This window comes from Myodes glareolus, chromosome 7 (genome assembly GCF_982192425.1).
Source record: "Myodes glareolus chromosome 7, mMyoGla1.1, whole genome shotgun sequence".
Lineage (NCBI taxonomy): Eukaryota > Metazoa > Chordata > Mammalia > Rodentia > Cricetidae > Myodes > Myodes glareolus.
In genome coordinates this window covers 92,233,653-92,250,956 of record NC_142032.1, presented here as the reverse complement: position 1 = coordinate 92,250,956, position 17,304 = coordinate 92,233,653, and the positions used below count along the sequence as shown (strand labels likewise).

The 17,304-nt window shown below is 47.7% G+C and overlaps 1 protein-coding gene across 10 annotated transcripts in view; it reads left to right on the top strand.

The window, feature by feature from the left end:
• Mical2 (microtubule associated monooxygenase, calponin and LIM domain containing 2) overlaps positions 1-17,304 on the top strand; it is a 198,904-nt gene that overhangs the window by 46,650 nt on the left and 134,950 nt on the right. For all 10 annotated transcript variants that reach the window (XM_085692915.2, XM_085692914.2, XM_085692911.2 and 7 more), the window contains exon 3: positions 620-957. In XM_085692915.2, the coding sequence (XP_085549041.2) occupies positions 694-957 (264 nt within the window). In that variant the 5' untranslated portion in view covers positions 620-693. The remainder of the gene's footprint in view (positions 1-619; positions 958-17,304) is intronic.

Sequence of the window (17,304 nt, the reverse complement as noted above, 5' to 3'; positions counted from 1 at the left end):
GCTCAGAGCAGGCTCCTTTCACTATTGGCAAAGAGAGGGCCATGTCACTCTGCCTTCTGGTTGCCTGATGTAGATGCTTCCAGTGGATTCCAGAAACAGAAGTTGTAAGAGGCTGCCATTTGTCGTCTGTATCGGGGAAAACCTGACCCCGGAGTAATCAGTGGAAAGGGTCATAATGCCTGGAGGAAGATAATGGTCTATGGGTTTTTTTTTTACCTGTGCACTGACATCATTATAACCAGGTCAAATTCCTGTTAATCCGTCTGCAGCACCAAGAACGATAGGTTTCCATAGGGGCTAAATCGGCTGTGCCTGTCTGGCCTTTTCCTTTCCCTACTCCGTTTCCAGAGCCATCTGACTTGCAGCATGATTGCCTGAGCCCTGTTGACATTCTCTGGAGTATATTTATATAGCTGGGTGCAATCTGCAGTTCTCCAGCCAGGGAAAGGACTGGGGGCTGGGGAGCGAGGTTGCCAGCAAGGCGTCATGCCAGACTAGAAGGTACATTGGACCCTCTCCAGAGAAGGTCCAGGTGGAGCGGTGAGCGTGCGGAATCAAGATCAGCCCTTTAGTCCCTTTAGAGGATGTGAGACTCACCTGTCGACGCCTTCCTTTGCAGGTGTGACACCTTTACAGCACTTGATGGTAGCCCTCGGACCCCTTCACACCACGGTTCCACACAGCTCCTGAACCATGGGAGAAAATGAGGATGAGAAACAGGCCCAGGCCAGCCAGGTCTTTGAGAACTTTGTGCAAGCTACCACATGCAAAGGCACCCTCCAGGCCTTCAACATCCTCACCTGCCTCCTGGACCTAGATCCGCTGGACCATAGAAACTTCTACTCTCAGCTCAAGTCCAAGGTGAACACCTGGAAGGCCAAGGCCCTCTGGCACAAACTGGATAAGCGTGGCGCCCACAAGGAGTACAAGCGAGGGAAGGCCTGCATGAACACCAAGGTAAGGGGACCCCACAGACATTTCTCATGGAAAAGAAACTGAAGAGATGTTATCTTGCCATTTTGAGGTTCTTAATAGATGTGCCTGTGGGTGCTATATTGTGGTTTTCAGGGGAAGGCTTCCGTTGCCTGGAAGGGGTGCCTTGAAGTTGATCCAGTTGTGGTGGCCACTGCTGCCCCTTTGTACTTTCTCCAGGGGAAGAAACCAAAAAGCAAAATGGGGGCTTGAAACAAAGGGCACCGCCCTATCTCCTAATCCTCCTGTCTCTACAACCCTGCTGCCTGTGGGTCCTGCTCTTTATTGAGCAACTTCTGTATACAAGGTACCCTTCGTCCCATCTGAGCATTGGACACTTGCAGGAGATAGATCCCTGTGCTGCTCTAGAGATGTGCAGACTGAGAAAGCAATTGTTTTACCTGCGTTCATGCTTCTAGGAGGCACGGTGGCTCTGTCTGAGTCTACGGCTTCAGCACTCTATCACCTAAGATGTGCCGTTTAGTGCCTGCCTACTGGCAGCGAACATTTTAGAAAGCCTCCCATTTGGTTATGTGGAGTGGGGTGGGGTGTGGGTGGGCACACTGCCTGTGTGTGTCCACTTCAGCCATCTTCCTCTATTGCTCTCCACATTGCTCTTTCAAGACAGGATCTTTCACTGAGCTTCGGGCTTGCTATTTCTGCTAGACTGACTGGCCAGTGAGCCCCGTAATCCTCCTGTTTCTGTCCCTCAATGCTGGGCTTGCAGATGTCTGTCTCCATGCCTAGACTCTATATGGCTGCTGGGGATTGGAACTCGGATCCTCACGCCCACTCAGCAAGCTTCGTACTCACTGAGCCGTCTTCCCAGTCTGAGCTGTGGGGTAGTTGCTGGTATTTTCTTCTTAACATCTCCTTGCCCCTTTCCCAGGATCCGTGTCTCTGCTCAGGAGCACACCTGTGGGTAAGATAGTCTTCCTAAACGGCTTGTGTGCCCTGTGGCCCACTGTTTGCAGCATCAGTGAACCTAGGGCTCAGAACATCACTCTTCTGATGTCTCTGACATGTCACCGCCCGAAAGGCTGCTAAAGCTGAGATTCATTGCTGGTACAGATCCAGGCTGTGTGTTTAGGTTAACGCTGGACGCACGGTATTTAGATCTCTCGGGAGGTAGCTCAGCAAAGCCCGTGGAATTCTAGTCTGTGCCAATCCCGGGACAAGAGGATTGAACTCTCCATGGAAATGGAGCCTGTTGTGTTTTTGTTTTGGTGATGGGGAGTGGCTAAGGCCACCGTGGGATACGGCTGCTTTCCATTGCCCCAGGGAGACAGCCGCCAAGCTCCTGAGCCCAGTACACCAATGTGCAGAGTACAGGCCAGTGTTCCAACTGTACTAAAACCACATGCGCTGCAGCCATGAGAAGAGACTCCCTTCTGCCCCCTCCCCCATGCTGGTCCAAAACTTGCCACACTCTAGCTTCAAGCAGAGACACCAGGGTGGCAAAGGAAAAGGGAGAAGACAGATGGCCCGGGTGCCCCTCCCACCAATGCCTCCTTCAAAGTTGTAATTTCCGGGTTCATGGCTCTCTGAGGAATTGAGTTACCTTTTTTAGTCATTGTATATGGTGGCATTCTTTTTAAAAGAACCCCATGTATGGTCGCTGCAACCCCCAAGAAAGTCATAAGGAGGGTACCATAGAAAGAAGTCGTGTGATCATTATTTGATACACTGTCTCTCATGGAGGATTTTTTTTTTAGAAGTGTTAGCCTAGGCTGGCACTGACCTCAAGGCAATTCTCTTGTCTCAGTGCCAGCATTAAAGGTGTGAGTCAGTCACCTTGCCTAGCAGGACTGTTTTATTAGAAGTGGCATTACTCTGGTGGCCGATCCAAAGGTGAACGTTCTGAGGGAGGCGGGCCAGCCGGGAATGAGAAGAAGGCTGGCTAACACGTTGTCTTTTGTTTTGAGCCTGGGTCTCACATAGCCCAAGCTGGCCACAAACTCACTCCGTACTGGTGACCAGCCTTGAACTCCTGATCTCCTGCATCCATGTCCTGATGCTAAGCTTACTGGCGTGCACCACCACACCTGGCTCTGAGGGTGCACTTTGAAAAATCATTAGAGGGTGGCTTGTCGTGTCTGGCCAGTCCTATTTTACAAGCTCGAGTGGCTTCGAGCAGCAGAGTCTCCATGCCGTGTGGCTGACAGGTCACTCTGTGTACCTGAGATACAAAGGAAGCGAGAGCATCTTCAGTTAGTGGCGCTTCAGTCAATAGTAGTGGCCCCAAGCCTGAGTTGTTAGCTTCAAAATGTGAGGGGATTTTGAAGGCCATTGGAAAGTCCGGGAGTCTTATCTTATCCTTGCTGAGGCATGGAAGAGTTTAACAGGCACCGGCAGTCTAGACTGAGACTCTAAGGTCGTTTTTGCTGGTCTTTTCAGCAACCCAGTTCAAGCCTTAGTCAAAACCATTCACACATGGAGTCAAGACGGTCCACCATGAAGTCTCCCATCCTCTCTTACTCCTTCCATGTGGGCTATTTTGCTCTATTCCTCTAGACCAAGGGCGGGTTTCTCTCCTCTTGGAATGTCTGGGTCCCATCTTGACAGGTCTATGACCCAAAAGGTAAATCTTTCTGTTCCAACTCAATAGTGAATTGTATTATTGCCCTGACTCTGGATTCATAATAATAAAATCCAGAAGACTCGGCTACTGCAATTGACAGCCCTTCCAAGCATCACATGATTGGTACATGGGTGGAGCAGCTTCCCAGGCCTGGGAGTGCAGACAAACACAGGTGTTCTCTTTTACTGCTTCCTTTTTTCTGGTCAGGCCCTCCCATGCCAGATTCATGCATGGGTGATGGGCACTCAGCTCTAAGAGGCTGTGTTGCTGTTCTCGAGAGTCAAGCCAAACCACAGAAGAGGGGTCCCACCTGTCCTCCCACGTGACAAACACTGACTTGTTCACACAGCATGTTTGTTTGGTTTGTTTTTTGACATAATAGTTTATGCTTAGCATCAGCCAGATAAGAAATACTAGACCTTAGCAAACAAGTGGTTGATCATAAATCCTATTCCAGATAATGCAGGCGTGATGAATGCCTGACTTAATGGAAGCTCCCAGTTAGCCACAGGCATGAGGAGGAACAAATGCGATTCATCCCGACCCCTTCTTTGTATTGAGGGACACATGATCCAGTACCATCTGGAGTTGATTTGGGCTTATCAGTTCCCCACCTGCATGTATTAAGTGTTGTGATTGCATCCAAATCTCCGTCCACAGCTGTCTGTGTGTGCTGGTGGCAGTGGCAGGAGGACCAGGATCTCCAGGGAGAAGAACTCCAGTGGAGGTGCCTAGAAGTGAGAATGACCTAGCAGGCCTTCAGAGCCCTGGCACCAGTGTGCATTGCATAATTTAGCCTGAGAGGGTTGTTTATGACCTATTAATATTTATGAGGGTTTCATTAGGCGCTTCATAATTCATTCCCTGGGTGTGGCTCTGGATAAGAATGGGGTGAACCAAGGATCAAATCATATGAACTCTCTCGAGATTGATGCCACCTTGGCGCTAGGGCCACACCTGACTCAGATGTGACATCCAGGTGGGTAGGTATTATGCCAGGCCCAGAGGAACCTGCAATATGTAATTTGGTATAGAGCAGTCACACCTCCAAACCCATGCATGTATGTAATTCTAGAAGCAATTTAAGAGAATAGTGTTCTCTTCACCTGGCAGGTGACATGTGCAGGGTGTGGGTCAGACAGGGAGCCACGGCTGTTTGGGGGAGCCATGGAGAGGCATTGCTGGGATTTCAGGTTATCTTGGTTTGTCCCAGCAGCAGGTGTTTGTAGATCCCCACACCATAGGTAGTCGTCCAACAGTAAAGGTGGTTTGAAAGATGAGTAAGAATATTAATCAGCCAGTCAGTGATGGTGCATGTCTTTAATCTCAGCACTTGAGAGGCAGAGGCAGGCAGAGCTCTGTCAGTTTGAGGCCAACATGGTCTACGAAGTGAACTCCGGGACAGCCAGGGCTGTTACACAGAGAAACCCTGTCTCAAACAATAACAACAACAACAAAGAAGGAATTAATTTCCCTTTTACACAGTATTTGAAGCCAGCCTGAGCTACACTGTCAAACAAAGACTGCCGGTGGGATCCTGAGATGCTGGTTCAATGGATAAAGGCACTTGTCACGCAAACCGGGTGACCTGAGTTCAATCCCTGGAGCCCAGCTCCACAAAGATATCTCTGACCTCCATATACCTTCCATGGCACACATCCCTACACACAATAATAATAATAATAATAATAATAATAATAATAAATTTAAATTATATTTTAAAAGAAATAGTTCTAGAGTTATGTGGGGTTGCTCGTATCTGTAATCCTAACACTAGGGAGGTGGAGGCAGGAGGACCAGGAGTTCAGGGTGAGCCTGGGCTATATGAGATTTTATCTTTAAAAAAAAAAGTTCTCACCTGAGCCTTTTTTTTTAGAATGGAAACAGGAATGCAATTACTTCCTTATTCATCTACATATTTAATAATTTACCAGTTGAGTGTTATGGAACTAATACTACGCACCAATGCTTATCTAGGTACCTTTAAATCCTTCCATCGTTCTGCAGGCAGCTGTACAATCTCTGTGATTTTCTCTGTCAAATATGAACAATAATGTATCTGTTTCAGTGACTGTCGTAGTGACTGTTAGGGTTAAATACAGTCATCCTCGTGGAGTCCTTGAATGTTGTCTACTGCATAGTTCATGATCGGCAAACACTGAGCCATCACAGTCATTAGCATCCCGAGTGTCAGGGGAGGGGTGTGTGCCCCAGTATGCAGGAATATAGGAAAACAAATGACTAACTGGCTGGGTAGTCTGGATCTGCTTCCTGGAGGAGGGTGCATGATGTGGGAGTTTGCCAGGTAGGTAGGAATCTGTCTGGCGGAGCTGAGGACAGAAGGAAGACAATCTAAAAAGAGGTATTGCTTTTGTAATGAGGAAGAGGGGCGAGGGGACAGGAAGAGCCTGAGAAAGCAGGATGGATGGACGGACGGATGGATGGATGAGAGGAGGAGATGGGAATGTTTTAGAGCCAGGCTATAAGAAAGGAGGACTATGGGCAAAGAACCTCACCTCAACCTCTCTGGACTGGACACCTCACCACCCAGCCCAGAGCGCCTTCTAGCATCTCCCTGGGCTCGCTCTATAACACCAGGTGATCACTGCAGCATCTCCCTGGGCTCGCTCTAAAACACCAGGTAATCACTGCAGCATTTCCCTGGACTTGCTCTATGATACCAGGTGATCACTGCAGCATCTCCCTGGGCTCGCTCTAAAACACCAGGTGATCACTGCAGCATCTCCCTGGGCTCACTCTAAAACACCGGGTAATCACTGCAGCATCTCCCTGGGCTTGCTCTAAAACACCAGGTGATCATTGCAGCATCTCCCTGGGCTCGTTCTATAACACCGGGTGATCACTGCAGCATCTCCCTGGGCTCGCTCTATAACACCGGGTGATCACTGCAGGCCAGCGGACACTGTTCATATTGCAGAAAAGCACACTTGCAGAAAATGCCTCACAGACTCCTGACCCAGTCGGATTTGGGAATAGCTGACGTAATGACAACAAAGCGACAATAAAGACGCCCTCTTCCTCTGTCACTGTAAAGGGATGAGCGTGCATTTGGGGAGGATCCAGCTGAGCTGGCACATGCCATTTCCTCCCCCCATGTGACCCGTGCTCATGGCAACCTCAGCACCACCTCCCCATGAAGATCTCATGTCTTGGGTCTCACACATGACTCAGCTTGCCATGTGGCACCTGCCCGACCTGAGTGAAGCCATTGGGGAGGCCTGAAGCTGAGAGCAGGAGAGAGTTAGGAATGGAAGGGGTAAAGCTGGGAGCACCCAGCTACTATCTCCTGCTTGGATAAGCCTATCAGACATTCCTGACGTCTGAAGTCACACACACAGGCTGCGGCAGGTCAAGTGCCTCTTTGCCTAATATGGACAGGTACAGGCAGCTGGTAAGGCTGAGGTGGTTCTGTCTCTGGGCTGTGAAATTGTGTACTCCATGAAAGAACTAGTTGAGGGAATTCTGGATCTGCCCACTCACCTGGCCAGAGACCACTGACCCTGCTATTGGACCAGCCTGGAGATAAAAGATTGTGCTAAACGACCACACTGTTAACCTATATCAAGGGAACACAAAAGTCTACCCAAAGGCCACTTCCTGACAACATTGTACTTAAAAGAAAATTCTCTCTCCTTAAACTTGCTTCATACAAAATCATTAGTCTGGGTCCACTGTGATTTGCTTTGTGGCAATACAGTCAACCCTACGTATTCCTGACTTTTGTATCTATGGATTCAACTAACTACAGATCAAAAATACTTTTAAAAAAAGTTTGTCTGTCCTGAACGTACATGGATTTTTTTTCCTTGTCATTCCCTTGATGGTGCAATAAAATAACTATTTATGTAGCATTTGCATTTCATTATAAGTGATCAAGAGATGGCTTAAAGTGCATGGGAAGATATGCACAGGTTATATACAACCACAATGCACCATTTATTTTATTCAAGAGACTTGAACATCACAGATTTTGGTATCTTTGGGGAAGTTATAGAGGTCCATGGATACTGAATAAATACCACATTTAAATTTTTTTTTAAAGGGAAAGCTAATTGAGCTGGGGATGTAGCTCAATTGATAGAGTGCTTGCCCAGCATACATAAAGCCCTGGATTCTATCCTTAGCATCCCATAAATCAGGCATGCTGTAACAGGACTATAATCCCAGCACTATGCACGATGCAGAGGCAGGAGGATCAGAAGTTCAAGGTCATTCTCAGCGACATAGCCAATTTGAAGCCAGTCTAGGCTAAATAAGGTCTTACATCACAGAAAAGAAAAAGGAAAACTAATTTTCATTCATTAAAATGCTGAGCCTGGCATGGTGGCATATGCCTTTAATCCCAGCACTACAGGGCTACACAGTGAAACTCTGTCTCAAAAAAGAAAAGCATGTTGACGTTGGGAAGTAGCTTTCTCCTGAAGGATCCAGGTGAGCTGTAGTATTCCCAAGGCTGTAGGAGGGGTTTTTAGAAGTGGTCCCAGCTAATCCCTTTACCTCTGAGCATCTCTCCCCTGTGAGGGAGGGACAGTGATAGCAGCCACTTCTGGGTCTTGGCTAGCACCCCAAGGGGTGTGGGAAATCAGCTGATCAATGGGTCTGGAAGGCTGGAGAGGAACCTTCCTTTTTCATGAAGAAAAACTATTCTCGCAGTCTCTGGCCCACCCAGGGTTGCACCCTAGGGAGTCTCTCTCCAGATTATCCAAATAAATGATTATCTGGATAAGGCAGGAGGCAAAAATGGAGGGTTGAAAGCTATGCTTCCTACTTAGAAATAGTTGCCTGGCATCTTTCTTTCTTCCTGAGGCTCTTGTTCCTCCTTGTTGTTGCTGTTTTTCACTTAAAAAAAAAAAGAGGAGGAGGAGGAAGAGGAAGAGGAAGAAGAAAAGCCTTGGGGATGGCTCGTTTCCATAGCAAGGAATTTTGTGGGGCAGCTACCCGGAAGTACATCAGGCTCAACCTTTAGGTTGTTCCCCCTGGCTGAGTCAGTAAGGACTGTGCTTGACTGCAAGGAACTGTTAATAGCCACACATAGCCGTGGGGACAGAAAGAAAAGGCGTGGTTTTTAAAGCAGGAATCCGGGGCAGAGGTGGCCACCTGAGGAACAGTAGCCAGCGTCTGTGGACCAGCTCTCTCCGCGAGAGCAATGATGCAAGCCACATTGGAGAAGTACAAGGACATGGTGGGATGATTTATAAAATTTAGTTTTACTTTATGTGTATGTATGTTGCTGCATGTGTGTATGTGTGGCACATGTGTGCAGTGCCCAAGGAGTCCAGAAGAGGGCATCAGATCCCCTAAAACTGGAGTGACAGATGTGTGTGGCTGCTATGAGGATGCTGGGGAACGGAACTTGAGTCCTCTGGAAGAGTAGAAAGTGCTCTTAACCTCTAAGCCATCTCTCCGGATTGGTGAAATAACTTCAAATATGTGCATGTATACACACACACATACACACACACACACACACACACACACACACAGAGACACACACACAGGGCTTGGGGAGGAAGCTATTCCTTCAGGCCTGTCCATGGAAGTTCTATGGCGAGAAGATGTTATTGTGAGACCCTCTCTGGGGACAGCCGTTTAACCCAAGGAGAGAAAGGTTTTCACTATCCCTTCTGTACTCATTCACTTGGCTGATGGTAATTGAATTTATTTCCTACATTTCCCACATGGAAACAGAACAAGGCATCCTTACCACTCTCACCTGCTCCCCACCACCCTATCACCCTTGGTCATCCCTTTTCTTCCCCACAAATCTTAGTCCCATTCCTATCTCTAGATTTGTTTTCTCATCATTGAGTTTCACTGGGGAAATCTGACGGTGGGTTTGGACCTGTCTCCTGGAGTCAAGTGTGTTTAGAAGTGAGTACACAATTAAAGACAGTGATCCCCCCCATCCCAGGTCTCCCAGAATTAAAAGCCAATAGCTCAGCAGTAAAGAGTAGGCCCCTAGGAGCCCCTCCCCCTTCTTTGACCTACTCTTGTAGGGCAGGTCTTATGTAGGTAACCTTAGTTATTGTGATTAGTGATTGCACTGTTTGTATTGTGTCCAGGGCATTCCACCGCTCACCCTATCATCTGGCTCTCACATGCTTCCTGCCCCCTCTTCTTCAATGTCCCCTGCGCCTTCGATGGGGAAGTATACATGTCCTGTTTAGGACTCTGCCCACAACCGTCGCTTGTTCTCTGTGACTTTGGCAACCATGAATCTTTGCCCTAGGAAGAAACTTCTCATGGAACTGGAAAAATGGTACAAAGTGATGTGACCCAGGCCCAATGGGACAAAATGACGTATGTTCTCTCTCCATGTGAATCCTAGCTTGATTTTCCTGTTTTGTCTGTTTAACATGGCCACCTGTGGAAACCAGAAAACTGGTGTTTTTAATCGTGGTAAGATATATATGCTACCTTAACCATTTAAAAAGTATAGTTTCATGATGTTAACCACAGCGTTATTCAACCATCTCGATGCCTGTCTGTTTTGAGAGAGGATCCCATTAGTTCAAGCTAACCTCAAATTCACCATGTATCCTGAACTGGCCTTGAAATCCTGATCCTCCTGCCTGGGCTTCAGAGTTCTGAGGTTACAGGCATGTGCCACCTCACCCAGCATCAGTTTCTTATGTCTAAAAATTTTCACTCTCTAAATAGAAATTCTGAACCCACTGGCAGTAACTCTGGCCCCCGACCCTGCCCTTTCTCTGTAATTTTTCCTGTTTGAGGTATTTCATAGAAGGGAATCAGATATTTGCCGTTTTGTCTGTGGCCATTTCAGTCAGTGTAGCGATGTCAAGAGCTCTTCCTGCAACAGCATGCTTCCAAACTCCATTCCTTTTCGCCGGCCAGTCTAATCAGACCTTTCATTTCATTCAAATCTATTTGAAATATTGTTTTAACAAACAATAACTATCACATTTATTTATAATGTATCTTTCATTTTTTTAGTACCAAGTCTTCAAATATATGCTCTTTTTGACCCTTATAGGACTTCTCAATTTGGATGCCAAATACTAGTTAGAAATCCTTATTATAGGGAGATGGGGAGTACCTGGGAGGAGATGACAAAGGAGAAGCTGTGATCAGAATATGCTTTACGAAAATAACTTTATTTTCAATAGAAAAAGAAGAGATGGGCCAGAGAGTGTGGAACTTTTCACCCTATGAGATGCAAGATCACAGGGGACTTCTGGGTCCTGAGTCACCTGATTTACTTCCTTTAGGAGGAACTTGTGATATCCCAGTGGTGCTAATGGTAGATAGGGGTAGACTGGGGTAGCCCTTGTCCCTGAGTTACACCTCAGTGGGCATGAGAATTCCACAGTGGCCTGTGTTCTTGTGTCCCAGGTAGTGGCTTGTAGGTCATGGGAGTGAGGGGAGCCAGCTTTGCCTCCAAGGCCAGGATGGGTCTGGGTGTCGCTGGGAAGTCTTTTTCTGTAGCTTCATCGATGTGGGAAGGGCCGTGCTGAGTGCTTCATTAACACAGAGCTCATCTCTTGTCACTGTCTGGACCGGAAATAATGTCCCTGTCTGACAAGTGTTGAGATAACAGGCTCACACAAGCAATACAGTTACATAGTGCTGGCATCAGCAGGCAAACTCCATCAAGGGTTCCATACTCCATCAAGGGTTCCATCCCCCACCTTCGGTTTTCTCGTAAAACCATAAAGTTTAGATCTTTGAGTCACTTTGAGTCTGATTTTGCAGGTGGAGTTAGGTGGGCCGTGGTTAAACTGTTTTCCAGCCCATTTTATTTCTCAAATTGTCAGTCTCCTCCTCCTCCTCCTCCTCCTCCTCCTCCTCCTCCTCCTCCTCCTCCTCCTCCTCCTCCCCAGTACATACTCTGCATCTTCTGCGGGTTTGCCACTGCATCTTTTAGCTCCTGCATCTTTCAGCCCCCAGACATGACTTCCCAAGAAACATCTCAGCTACAGTCACCCGTGTGCTACTGAAGGATGGCTTTTATTACACAAAGGTCACCCCGGCCAGTCTGTTACTAGGCAAGGCCTCCGTGGACAGCCAGCTTCCTTTTTCTACAGCAGCAGTGAGAATAGGGCCCTGAGGGTGCCCTGTCCCTGCCGCTCTCCGCCTTGGCCTTCACTGCCCAGTCCTGCCAGAGCTCAGGCCTTGGGAATGTGTACGCTGGTCCTCTGCTCCCTCAATGCCCAGGAGAAGGTCTTTAAGGCAATGTATTCTAAGACCAGCCCTTATGCTCGGCATCTGAACCACAAGATAACGGGCCTGGGAACACCATTAATCATTTTCCTCAGGGACTGTGCTGAGCCACATCGCAGGCTTCCAGCTGTGGTTTCCAGCCAACAATTCTTAGGTGGAAAAATGTAGCCTATTGTCTCGGGGAAAGGTGCTAAAATGACGGAATGCTTTCTTTGTACAGGATACTGAGAGTCCACGGGCGGGGCTGGGCTTTTGTGCTGTTAGGAATCCATATCCTGACTTTTTTTCTTCTTTTTCTTAATTAAACCCCTAATCAAAGCAAAGCATTGTGGTCCCTGGACTCAGGTGACACACATGGTGGGTTTTGTTTTTCACTTCTGGAATGGTCCTGGCCTTTGGAGCACGCTCTCTTTCAGCTTGACTTCCAGAATCTGTGAGCAGGCATGCTCTGATTGGCTGGTGGCTATGCTCTCCCTTAAAATGAAGTCTTGGCATCCTGGGTATCTGCCTGTGGCCTGCCTGTCCTCTCCCTGTCCCAGCCCTGTCTCTCACCTTCCATGTGGTCCTCGGAAGTTTGCAAAAATAGTGCAATGTGAAGAAGCCAGTGTTTCTGAGATGAAGCCAAGACAAGAAGGGTTGATGATGTGCTTAATGTCATTAATGCCACGGACAGGATGCTGGCTGTGGACTGTTGAGGTGAGAGGAACCATCGTGCACCAGGACTCAGAGAGGAAGATGTGCTCAGAGCTCCATCAAATAGACTGCTTTTGATGCCCCCATGTCTGCAGTGAGGTATCAGAGTGGCTGTAGAGCCATCCGTGGCTGAAAGCATGGTTGATAGGGTCATAGGAACCTGGGTTCGTATCCTGCTATGGTCCTGTGACCTAAGGCATATTATTTAACTTCCTTTGTGTCTTGATTGTAAAATGAGGTTGGTAATAGCACCCACTTTACAGGGAATTAGGAAGCCTTCATAAGTTGATATATTTAAGTGTCTAGGCACAATGCCCAGTGTGAGACACAATTATGACCTTTGTCCTCATTGCTGTACAGTGGGGTTCTTTGTTTTGGCTTTCCACTGCTTGGGGCTACTTTGTGATTACTTCTCCACTAGGGGCTAAGAGTAGGTGTCACTGCAGTCCCTGAACAGGTCATCCCTGCAGAGCTGGCAGCCCCCTGCCTCTATTAAAGTTGCAGTTCAGGGGGACACCTGGAGAAGCCAGGCTCTCTTTCTTTCTTTAGGATGTTGGCTGCTGAGTGTCCCATGGTGTCATATCTCCAGAAGATGTCCAACACTGGTGTTTGTGAAGGAATTGTCTGGGCTTTTCTGAGAGGCTTCATAGATCCCCAACGCTGTATTTACCTAAGCCTTACACTAGGCCTTTCTGCATTTCTACTGACATAATAGTGAGTTGGGGTCCATTGTTCAGCCTGCTAGGTGAGGAGCATTGGGTAAGCTTTCTTTGTGGTGAATGTGCCAGAGGCAACTTGCCAATTCTGGACTCTAAGTTTTGAATTCCTTGTCAAGTCTCTGGGGATGTTATATGCTCACAGCCTCTGAAGTACTGACTAGTTTGTTTAGAGGAGTTTGTATCTCAGGGGAGAAGGAAGCAAAGATTTTATGTTCTGGAAGGTCTAACTGGCCAGGGAGTCTCTTCACCCACTCCACCTAACCTCCCAATCTCCACAGGTGTTTTCTTTAAGGCTTAAAGTAACCATTAACTTTTATTCAACAAGGACAATCAATGCTTGGATGATGGGTGCGTAGGTAAATGGTGAATGACTGCATAGATTGATGTATGGGTAGATAGAGAGATGGATTGGTAGGTGGACAGTTGGATAAGAAGGTGGATAGATGAATAGAAAAAAGGATGGATGAATAGACACATGGAGAGATGGATGGGTGGTGAATAGATGGATAGATTGGTTTATGACAGGTAGCTGGATGGATGGATGGATGAATGGATGGATGGATGGACAGACAGACGGATGGTTGGATTATTGGAGACTACACTGATACAGATGTTAACAATAAGTAGTTACTGTCGGGCTAAGACTCATTGCTATCACTTAATGCTAGCGGGAACAGCAAAGAAATGCCTCCCTGTTGGCTGATCTGGAATTGCCTTCCCCCATGATTGAGCATCTTCATCTGAACTTTCCTTAGTCCAAACTGCCGAGGTTGTTGTCTGCTGTTCTGGTTGGGACTGAACACAAAGCTCCCAGCAGGTCTGTCATCTGTTATGCAAGTATGTCAGAGGTCAGATGACTAAGGCCACAGTGTCTGAGTGGGAGAGCTCTCTAGCTCTTGGTTCTTAGCTGGGTGTTTGGCTCTCATTCTTGGGGTGTCTGCTCTGTGCTATAGTCCTCCACTCCCCAGTGATGTCCACAGCCCACAAATAAAGTACAAAAGAGGAGAATCCCGGGGTTCTGGAAGAAGCCCAGACAGCACCATGTTACTCTTTTGTACTTCCCATAAGTGACTTCAGATTGAGTCCCAACCCCAAGCCCAGCCTGTGGCTTTGACTTTGTTTTCAAAATAGTGCAGAACCTTTGAAATCTAATACCTCTTCATACACCAGTTATCTCCTGAGCACACAGTAAGTGCTCAGCAGTGGAATTCTGGAACTAGTTAGTTGGTCCAACTGTCCTTGTTGGGCTCCCTGGCCCCTGGTGCTGTGAGAGCTCCCCATCCCCCACCCGGGGAGGTAGAAGCCATCCATACATAATGTAATGGCTTTGGCTTATGAAATTAACTGGGGCCTGCACCATTGCTGGAAACCTCGGAAGTGGCTAAAGGTTTCCCCAGTGTTTTTAAGAAGTGGGCTTCAAAAGGCAAACAAAACAATCTGGAGCAGCCTACGCAGGCCAGGAGAGGAGGTCAGATGTGGCTCTGGAGCCTTTTTGGTTTTCTGTTGGTTTAGCTGAAAACAGACTAGACTCTTTAAGTGAGTCTTCAACCCTTTGAAAGTAGGTCTGTTGCTGTTTTAGAAAACAGTCAGTTCTGTATATTACAAGTAAATTTAATAACACTCATTTGTAAGAAACAGAATGTGGGCCGGCGAGGCAGTCGGCGAGGCAGTTTGGTGGGAAAAGATACTTGCCACCGGACCTGATGATCTGTGTTTGGTTCCTGGGACTCACGTGATGGAAGGAGAGAGCTGACTCCTGCAACTTGTCCTGTGACCTCATTGTGCATGCCATGACATGCTCTCATGTTGTCAGATGTGTCTCCCATACATACACACAAAATAAATACAATATACACGGGATAAATACAATAAAACATTTTGTAAGAAGCAGAATGGGCGGGTAATCTGGATGTGACACCTGTCACTTTGTTGATTGTTGGGATTGACTCTCTTATAAAAAACACTGTAGCTTACAGAGGCCTTCAACATACATTGGATTTATGTGTAGCAAGCATTATCTGTTAACTTTCCTCTTTAGTGTTGTTATATTTAAAAATAAACACAGACTCATCATTCTACCTTTACCATAGTAGAAAGAACACAGACTTTAAATCTTGGACTCAGTTTTCCCATCTGCAAGTGAAATAAGTAATACAGGGGTGTCTAGGAACATGGATCTGAATAAAGCACTTGTTGAGCAAGTATGAGGGCTGGAGTTCAGATCCCCAGAACTCAGGCAAATGCTGAGCGTGCCTGCCTGCCGTGATCCCAGGATTTGGGAGGCAGAGACAAAGGACCCCCAGGCAAGTTGGCTAGTTAGAATAGCTGAAATTGGCAAGCTCCAGGAGAAGTGAAGGAAGCCCCCTCCGCATGTAAAGTAGAGAGGGATTGAAGAACTTCAACTTTGGGCCCCTACGTGCACTCACAGGCACGCAGGTGCATCCACACACATACATGTACTCAAATATAAACAAATAAACACATGCGCGTATGCTACACAATGCATGTATGCAACACACATGCATGTATGCTACGCACATATACACATGCAACAAACAAGCAAGCAAACCGGGGAGACAGTGCTAAGGAAATGGCCTCTCACTGCACAAGTGTGTGAGCAGAACTGAGCTACCTGTGACAGCGACAGCAAGTCAACTGTGCAGTTAGTGGGGACTATTCCCTTCAGTAGCAGCCAAGTTAGGGGTAGAGTTGCAACTTCTTGGAACTGAGTAAGAGGAAACCCTCTGGGCCCAGCTTACCCTCCTGAACCTGCTTCTCAAGATGATGGGGCTGGGTCTTTGGAGGGACTAGCAGGTCAGCTGTCACTGGGAATCATCTGATGAGCAGTAACGGATGGTCCCTTCCTCTGCCTGCTGATGGATTACCCTTTCCTCTGTTTTGCTTGTGGCTCAATCAAGAGCCCCTGTTTCCAGTGGGAGGGGGAACTCTCCTCTGTTTCTCTGCTCCTGTCCTCCTCAGCCCTGGGGGCAAAGCCCAGGGCCTCACCTTACCTCTCAGTGACACCTCCAGACCGTCTCACCTTCATATTCCCGCTTCACTCTGTTCCCATAAAGCTGCTGGTTTTTAAATATCAAAGGTATTTTTTGTTCTGTTTATAAAACCTGGATTTGTGAAACAATTGCATAATCGAGGGGGAACATCTCCAAGACTTTTCTTTCCGAATTACATGCGTCAATGATCACATCCTGGCACCATTTCTAGGGTGTGCTCTAGTCCTCTGTCCTAGACGAGAGTTCACCTTTCCTTCCTGAGAGAGAAGCAAACTAAACGAGTGGAAACTAGAGGCCAGGCAGTGGCAGCCTCCATCCTTCCCCTAAAGCTGTGCTGAGAATGGCAAGGGTCCCACCTGATTCATCCGAACTGAGCTGGGAGCGGACTCAGCAGCCTGTGGTGCTCATGTAGGCATGGAGCACATGGTGTGGAAGGCTGGCTTTCTGCACTTCCCTGGGCCAGAATCAGCCCTGCTTTGCAGCCCTTTAGTAAAGGGGTCTGGGTGTTCCCTGGCACTATTGTATCATCTGTATGCATAGTTCCTCCTCTCCCACCAGAGGCAGGGGGTTGATTCCCTGTGGGGGCTTCCATTGTCCATATGGGTGAGCTTCCCAGGACTCCCAGGCTGGGCTCTATGCAGTTTTTCCACCCTTTTCCACTCCTCAAGTGAGACCACATCTGACTGCATCCCACGTCGTAAGTGTACCTTGGCACTTGCCAAGCAGAACCCTAGTACATTCTATTCCCGGTTTCCTTCTTCTCTCCCTCTTCCTTAGACGTGTCCTTCCTCCAGATCTGCAGGCTCAGCTCACAGTCCCACCACACCCACTCTAAGAATCTGTGTGGTTTGACTTCCTCCTCCTTCCCCTTGGCCCACATCCGTACACTCAACCTCTTTAGGTCATGCCTCCTCCAGCTCCTCCGTCCCTTCCCCCTCACTGGAGACCTCTCGTCCCCATCCCATGGTGTTTGCGATGCAGGGAAGCTCCGTCTTGCATAGGGACCCATGTCAGTTTGCTGAATTGTGGAGAAATGCAGACAGAAAGCATGACATATGCCTTTCTGTTTCCTTGGCAACCAATATCCTTATCCAATATCAAGGATGCCTTGAAGAAAGCTGATCTT